This window comes from Nycticebus coucang, chromosome 21 (genome assembly GCF_027406575.1).
Source record: "Nycticebus coucang isolate mNycCou1 chromosome 21, mNycCou1.pri, whole genome shotgun sequence".
In the NCBI taxonomy this organism is placed as follows: domain Eukaryota; kingdom Metazoa; phylum Chordata; class Mammalia; order Primates; family Lorisidae; genus Nycticebus; species Nycticebus coucang.
Genome location: NC_069800.1, coordinates 53,536,848 through 53,544,254, shown reverse-complemented (window position 1 = coordinate 53,544,254; position 7,407 = coordinate 53,536,848). Strand labels below are relative to the sequence as shown.

General features: G+C 46.6%; 1 protein-coding gene across 13 annotated transcripts in view; it reads left to right on the top strand.

Moving 5' to 3' along the window:
- Positions 1 to 380: 380 nt before the first annotated feature.
- The window catches only part of ZMYND8 (zinc finger MYND-type containing 8), a 131,414-nt gene continuing 124,387 nt past the window's right edge, over positions 381 to 7,407 (top strand). For 10 of the 13 annotated variants that reach the window (XM_053574362.1, XM_053574359.1, XM_053574356.1 and 7 more), the window contains exon 1: positions 1,791 to 2,019. In XM_053574362.1, the coding sequence (XP_053430337.1) occupies positions 2,006 to 2,019 (14 nt within the window). In that variant the 5' untranslated portion in view covers positions 1,791 to 2,005. Of the gene's footprint in view, positions 916 to 1,786; positions 2,020 to 5,927; positions 6,079 to 7,407 lie in introns of those variants that run through there. The other 3 variants (XM_053574363.1, XM_053574345.1, XM_053574352.1) reach the window with 3 other exon arrangements.

Below are 7,407 nucleotides of genomic sequence, written 5' to 3'. Positions count from 1 at the left end.
AATTTAGAATTTCCGTACATGCAGTAGGCATCCGTTGTCCATGTGTGGGGGGTGGGGGCCGGCGGGCAGGGTGAGCAGGGCCATCCACTCCTGGTTTTCTCTGGTTTTCTTTCTGGTAACTGTGGGACACAAAAGCCCCCAAGTAAGTCCTAATTTTAGGAGAAGGGGGGAGACTTTATTGCTCTATACATAGTTTTACCTCCTGGCTGCGTCAACTCTGGGAGCCTTCTCCAGCCTCTAAAGAATGGTGTTAATTTAGCTTCTGTTTGTCCAGCTTGCTGTTTAAAAAAATCTCATTAAACACCTTGTCGCTTAAGAAAGGAGGAGGAAAGACAGCAAGCTTGGACATTTTGAAGATCCTTTTCTCTGGGTACAGACCAACTACAAAGGCAGCTTTAGGGAGGAAAAAAGGCAAAAAAGACCTGCTAATACTCTGGAAATGGACATAATTATGAGCAGCTCCGTACGACTAGTTAATGTTTTACAGGGGAGCAGCACCAGAGATGGGGGCCAGCGTGGGTTGGGGGTGCAATGCATAGGGCTGTGTGTGACATGGCTGTTCCATCTGCCTTTAGAGGACGAAAAGAAGCCATCAAATAAATGGAAGCAGGAATCCTTGTGAAGCTCTGGGGATCTGTCTGCCCACCGCAGAGAGCCGGGTTCCCCAAGCGCGCACAGACCCGGGCTGACTGTGGCAGGAAGGGCTAACCTGTGGGTGTAGGCCTGGCTAATAATGGGGCTTCTTGTTTGCTAGCTGAGTTTGCCATCTCTCTCCCTCTGGATTTCAATGGCTTCTCAGCCCGAGAAGCACTGCCTGTGCCCTGGATTCAGAAGGTACACGCCTCCTTGGGAAGCAAAAAGGAGAGACAGCAGCTCCTCTCTCTCTTTCTGCATCTGCTGGGAGAGCTGCAGCTGGTATTTTTCCACAGGCCTTTTCTGCGATCTCAGGGCCTAGTTTTTTCCAGGCAGGCCCCAAGTCCGAGAGAGGGTTAACAGGCAGGAAGCCGAAGGCATCGCAGACTAATACGGAAGTCAGAGTTTTGTTTAACTGACAGGTTTAGCAGGCCTCAAGGTGGGGGAGGGGCCGGGAAGTTCGTAGGTCCAGGCCTCTGGCCTGCTAGGAGCACATTTGGCCTTTCTTAGGGTAAGGACAGAGAGGGACCCCCCCCTTGGCATCCTGGCAGGGAGGCAGGAGCCCTGTTTGGATTCCCTTTGAGGACTGCCCCAGGGGGGTAAGAAGCTAATGGCTCCCCTGGCCTGCTTTCTCTGAAGGCATTTTGACAATGACTGTGCAAACCTGACCACTCTGGTCCCCTCCTCCCAGCAGCAGCAGCAGCACCAGCGCGGCGACTCCGCTGAGGAACCAGGCTGCTCTCTGCGCCCTTCCAGGGGCTTCCTGCGCTGCCTGTGCAAACTCAGCTCCTCCGAGGCCTGCCTCAGGCCCTTGCTGCTCACCCCCTTGGCCTCTTCCCTGGGGCTCTCCCTCCCCGGCTTCCCCTTGGACAGTCACTCTGCTGACTGTCCTAGAAAAGGACTAGCCTCGCAGCTTAGAAAAGGGCCGCTTCTGCGGGGGCAGGTGAGGCTGAGCCCTTCCAGGCGACCCTAGAAACCCTCTTCCCAGGGGCATCCGGGCCTCAGGCTTTGCTGGAGCAGGTCAGGCTGGCTGTACTGGTTTGCCCCTGCCGGAGATCTAGGCTGGGTGTGGGAGAAGTGCGTGCGGGGGCCCCTTTCCCAAGTTTTTCTCTCTGCGAAAGGCCTAGCTTAGCCTGTCTTTTTCTATGCACAGGATGGCTCTTGCTCACCCGAGCCTCACAAAGATAATCGCTCAGGAAGTGTTTCAGCCAATCCGAGGCGGTTTTACACTTGGATTTGCCGGGGCAGCCAATCGGGGATGAGCTTTTATTAGGCGGCCAGATCATCAGCCCAAGTGCCAAACCCTTTTTCTGTGAGAACTAGGAGCCTGTCCTCCATGTTTTATAAGTATTGACATTACACAGTGTTAACAATGCATCCACAGAGGTAAGCTCGACTTTTTAACCATCTTTTTCCCCCCTCCCTCTGAGACATCCGAATTGTGGGCGAGCAGTGTGATTTCTCTGTGGCTGGCTGTGCCACACTCACCCCAGAGCACTTATGTTAACTTGGAACTGTTTAGAGAGAATTTTTTGCTTTCTTGGGTCACATGGCTAAGTAGCCATTAGCCATAGCTTGATTTTGCAAACTGGCAAGGGCCTGGCACACCTTTTCTTCCACCAGGGCATGGTGTATCTAGAATAGTTTGAAGCTAGATCCTGGTATGCCAAAAAAGCAGCTTTCCCCCCTTGTCCTTTTTTTCCCCCCCTTTTCCTGTCTCTGTCTTTCCTTCTCTGAGCAGTCCCACCCACCCCCCCGCACTATTGTCTTCTCTTGTGGCACATGCCTGCTGGGGGAAGAAAGTGGAAGGTAAGCAGGCAGGCTTTTCTTCAAGGAGAGCTCATGGCAGGCAGCAGAGCAGGCAAGTCTGCTTCTCCAGAGAGGTTCTGGGAAGGCTGGACTAAGTTCTGACAAGAGAGAACGTGTGTTTGCAAAAGAACCCAGCCCTAGCAGAGCAGGGCTAAGGGGAGAGTGGCTTCTGGGGCCTAGGTGGGTGGTGGTGTCTGTACATGGTCTTTTCTCATCCTACAGGGCTTCTTCTCTTGAAACTACATTGTTCAGCCTTTTTTCCTGACTTAGGTTGATACTGAGTGTTCTTCTGCAAGCCAGCCTACAGCCAGCAAATGCTTCTAAAAAGTGTTTTCTAGGCTTTGGAGGAAGTTTTTGGAGTAGGGATGGGGGATTAAGGAGTGGTGGTGGTGGTGGGGGGAAGAGAGATCTTGGACAACATCCTCCAAACAGAAATCTGAGAACTCTTTGAATCCCTTAGCTTTCTACTCTTGCATGATTTCAATGAACTAATGTTATCTTTTATTTTTGTTTTCATTTTCCTATCCCCTCTGCCCTTTTTACATTGTATCATCCTCCTGTGTGATAGAGTGCAGAGGCAACAAAATCATGGCTGTGGCTCCTGACAGCATTCCATATTCAGTTGTTGGGTTGTGGTAGTGTTGTTGTGTGGTTCTAATAACTGTTCAAAAAAATTTTGTTTTTGATCAAGTCCCAATTCTGCCAGCTTGTTCTCTCTTCCTAACTGTGGAAAAATGAGATGGTTGCTTGAACATTTGTTGGGTAAGTAAAGCAATCCATTTCCTCCGTGACCATGTAGAGTTTTGTGAACATTTGGGGTCTGTTTGTAATAGGGGTCTTGGCTACAGCAGTGGGGGGCTTCATTTGCAGGAACAAAAATAAGAGCTTTTTAAAAGAGTGTCTTGATTTTGGGTGAGTGTTTGAACCCACTGTTTTTCCTTATTACCTGCAGCTAGGATTGAAGATTACACTCCTGTTTACCCCTAGCCAGGGGAAGAAATGTTCAGTTCATTGTGACTTGAGTCTGGACCTTTAATGGTGTTTGTTTGGTTGTTACAACTTCGGGTAGGTGATCTGGTGAAATGCAATGAAAACTGATTTTTCTTAAGAGATACAGAGCCCTAAAAACATTGGTGGGGGAGGAGCTGGTGGTGGTGATGGTATCAGTACTTAATGTTTCAGGATACTGAACACACAGTGCAAAATCCCATCTACCACCAAACTTGGTTTGATTCAGGACTCACTGATCAACAGATTTAGCCTTTTTCCAAGCCTCACTCACACATCTGTATGCATGCTGGGCTCACATATGATTTATTTCTCACTTTTAACATTTCCCCTGATCTCTGAATGCTGCAGCTAGAATTTAAAAGTGGAAAAAGTATAGACTCTTGTTTAGCATTACTTTTAGTATTTCCCTAGAAGTTCACAACATAAATTTCCAGCTTGGGGAGCAGTCCAGCATGACTGTAAATGGAAACATATTCAGTTGCTGTGTTATGCCAACTTTATGGAGTCAGTAATCTTGTTTTCTTTTGAGGTAGTGTCCACCAACCCACCTTTTGACACCACTTGGAAAAAAAGCTCATTTAATCAGGGAAAATGTACCAAATTCCAGGTTGAGAAAAGTCTGTTAGGCAGGCCAGCTTCTTAGAGTAAAAGTACAGGCAGTTATGATGTTATATATTTAAACCTGAATAGTGCCACTATCCCACAGAAGTAAGTTCGGATACTCAGCTATTTTCTTTGTTCTTATGGCTTTGCTGTAAATGGATATTACACATTGAGGTTCTTGTGGCCTTCCTAGAAGCAATATCTAATCACAAGACTCCTGGTTTGGTGCCTTCAACGTTTGCATAATACTGTATTTGTTGGGCTGGAAGGGAACTTAAGGGCAAAGCATTTGTCCTCTAAAAGCGTGCATTAAAATGGCTCCCACAGGTTTGGAAAGCCAAGATCTGTTTTAAAATGCGTGGTCCCAGGAAGTTCCCAACCCTGGACCAAACTAGCCACTTTTCCTTTGGTATGTACTGTGACCACCACTTAACATGGGTCTGTAAAAAGTTAATTACTTTCCAAGTAGCATTATTTTCCATTTTCTCTAAAGGGGAAAACAAGAAATGTGTCTGCATTGCAGCAGGACTAACTAGGTAGGGGTAGCAGTCCTGGTTCCCAGAGCAGCCCAGTGGAACTCCTCTCTGTAGCTTTTGAACCAACAGAGTTGGAGGAAAGGTTAAAGATTGACAATTGGAGTGGCTGGACTGAGAATGGGCCTTCTGGAAATTTCTACCATCTTTGTTCCTTTTAGGAAAAGCAGATCTACCAAGTTGAAGAGTCTCCTATATTCCATTCGTAGGGCATCTCCCCCCAACCCCTTTTTCTCATCAAGGTAGAATGTTCTCTTGTGCCACATTTGTAAATTGCACAGGGAGGAACAGAAGGTTGGGCTGTTTTCCTTTTTTCTTCTGCCTCCCCAGTCCCCAAAGAGGATGCACAGCTGCAAGGAACAAACACAGACACACTGGAGCTTTTGATTCCCTCTCTTTTTTTTCCTTCAAGACCCTCCAGGATGGATTCACTTTCTGCTTTGGGAAATAAAGTGGCATTCACGTGGGGGAGGGGGAGTAACTGCTTTTATTAGCTCCAGAAAATGGTCAGTGTTCAGTCTGTAACTAGGAATTAATTATATATAATCACTCCGTAAACTTTCTACAGAGTTTTTCTAATTGCTGAGCATGAACGTACTTAGCCCGTTGGAGACAAGTCCAGTTACTTTTATAATTAACAGCTCAAAGATTTGAGTCAGAAAGAAAGAAACAATGGGGCCTCTTGGATTATAAATTAGGGATGAAAACAATAGCTTTTTTCCTTTCTTTCTTGCAACCCCTTTTCTTTTAAACAAAACATTCCCCCCTTTCCCTGGGAGAAATGGTGGGGAAAAAGGGGGAAAATCCTTTTTAGTAAGCAGGGTGACAGTAACCTAGAAAACTCTGAAGGCAAAGGTAGGTTTTTAAAAGTCCAACCACTTCAAATATGTGATCTCTTTGTTTCTTTTGCCTTCTTTCCCCTCTCTCTCCTGTAGCAGAGGCAGCAAACATCTGTCAGCCTGGGAGCCCTAGACGTAGCTTTGCCTCTGGTTGACCCTGAAAAGAAAGATACATTCAAAGATACATTCCACAGCAGATTTAAAAAGGGAATAATTTTAGAAGCCCTTTGGTTGCTGTTAAAAATGCAAAAATGAGTAAGGATTCACCCCTGGCTTCAGGTTGCCAAGACTGTGGTTGCCCTTCCCCCGCCCTGCTCTCCTTGCAGACAAACAGGCAGGCAGTGGCCATGCCAGCTCTGCAGCCAGCAGGCTGCCACCCCTCCACCCTCATCACGATTACCTACCTACCGGAGCCGTCCTTGCCCTGGCATGGCCTTGGGCAGCATGCCCTCCTTTCTCCCCTAGAGCTAAAAAGCAGTCACCTTGAAACTCCCCACTCTCAGCATTAGAGGAGTTCTGAAGCCAATTCTCAGACCTGTAACAGTAAATTGCATTATCCACTATGAGGCTGTTCGGCCTCTCAGAGCGGGTTTTGCAAAACTCATTGTTAATTCTCAGGGCCCTGTTGGGAGTGGACAAAAATCTAATTTGTGAGTATCCTGTGCATTGCATAAGGGGATGTTTTACTTGTGTTTCTCCTCTGCAGGCTCAGATTGTCTTTCCTTGATGTTAACTCTTAGGACTGGCTGCTTCAGAGGGCTGGGTATTTGGTGGCTGTTTAGAGACTTACAAACAGCCTTTTTATTTTACCTTGGCCTGAGACTGAGGGGCAGCCCTTTAGCTTGGTTTTTTTAGATGTCTGGTGTTCTTGAAGCATTTTCATTTTACCTACCCTAGCTCCGTTTTGGTATGGATGCAAACAAAGCTGGTTTCTAGTAGACTGAGAAGGGGGAACAGGCTTCCTCTCTCCCTCACCCCCAGGCTGCTCCCTTGGAGCATTTTTGTGTTTGCACAGACACCTGTCTGTCTGCATTGTATGCCATGGGGCTGCACAGTTCTAACCTTCTACCCACCTAATTTGAGGGCAATGGGGCCTCATCACAGAGCATCATGTGGAAGGCTCAGGATCTAAAAGAGAAGACTTTTCCTTAGGAACCTGTGACTTCACAAAGTCCCCTTGTCACTGCAGGTTTTTTTTTTTTTTTAAGCTTCTAAACGTTGGGTTGTTGATATCCCTTGGTTGAGCTTTTCCTATTTAGGAAGGTGGCTTTGAAACTAGCAGGGCTGTTCAAACAAGAGCTACAGCTATTGAACAAACTGCTACCATTTTAGCTTCAATACAGGAATGAGGCAGTGTTGCCAGACGCCATTTTAAGAATCCTGCATAAATAGCTTAGCTACCGATGACTCTGCCTGTTTTAGGTGAGTGCTTATATAAAGCTGCTCTGCTAACCATTCCCTCCCCCCTCCCAAATTTTGTAAAAAATTAATTGCAGATTTAAGGAAGCATGTTTTCTTTTTTATTTTGATGTTAACTATTTTGTGATCTGCAAGAGGAAGATGTTGTGCCTTGGGGATTAAGTATTTCTTACAGCCTGGACCCTTTTGGTATTTTGAATGAAAGTAAAACCCAGGAAAAGTCCTTTCGAATGATGCATGATTCTTGAATTGCTGTGTGATGATCCTCATCTGTAGAACCAGAGTCTGTGCATGTTGGTTATGTATGCTAGATGGGTTTAGATATTCTTCGTTAAAAGTCAGTAAGGGCATGGAGCACTTGGGGAAAAAGAAATATCTGGGCATTGTGTATCCAGGCATCCCCCCCCCCCCCCAAACGAGATGCTTTTCTTTTTTCTTTTTCTCTTTTGCAAGTGTTGGGGATGAGATTCCTGGGAATTACGGACCAGCCCTGAGTCCTCAGAATTAATAATCAGAAGGCTTAAAGCGTCCTGGAGGTGCAGGAGTTCATCTGCAACTTT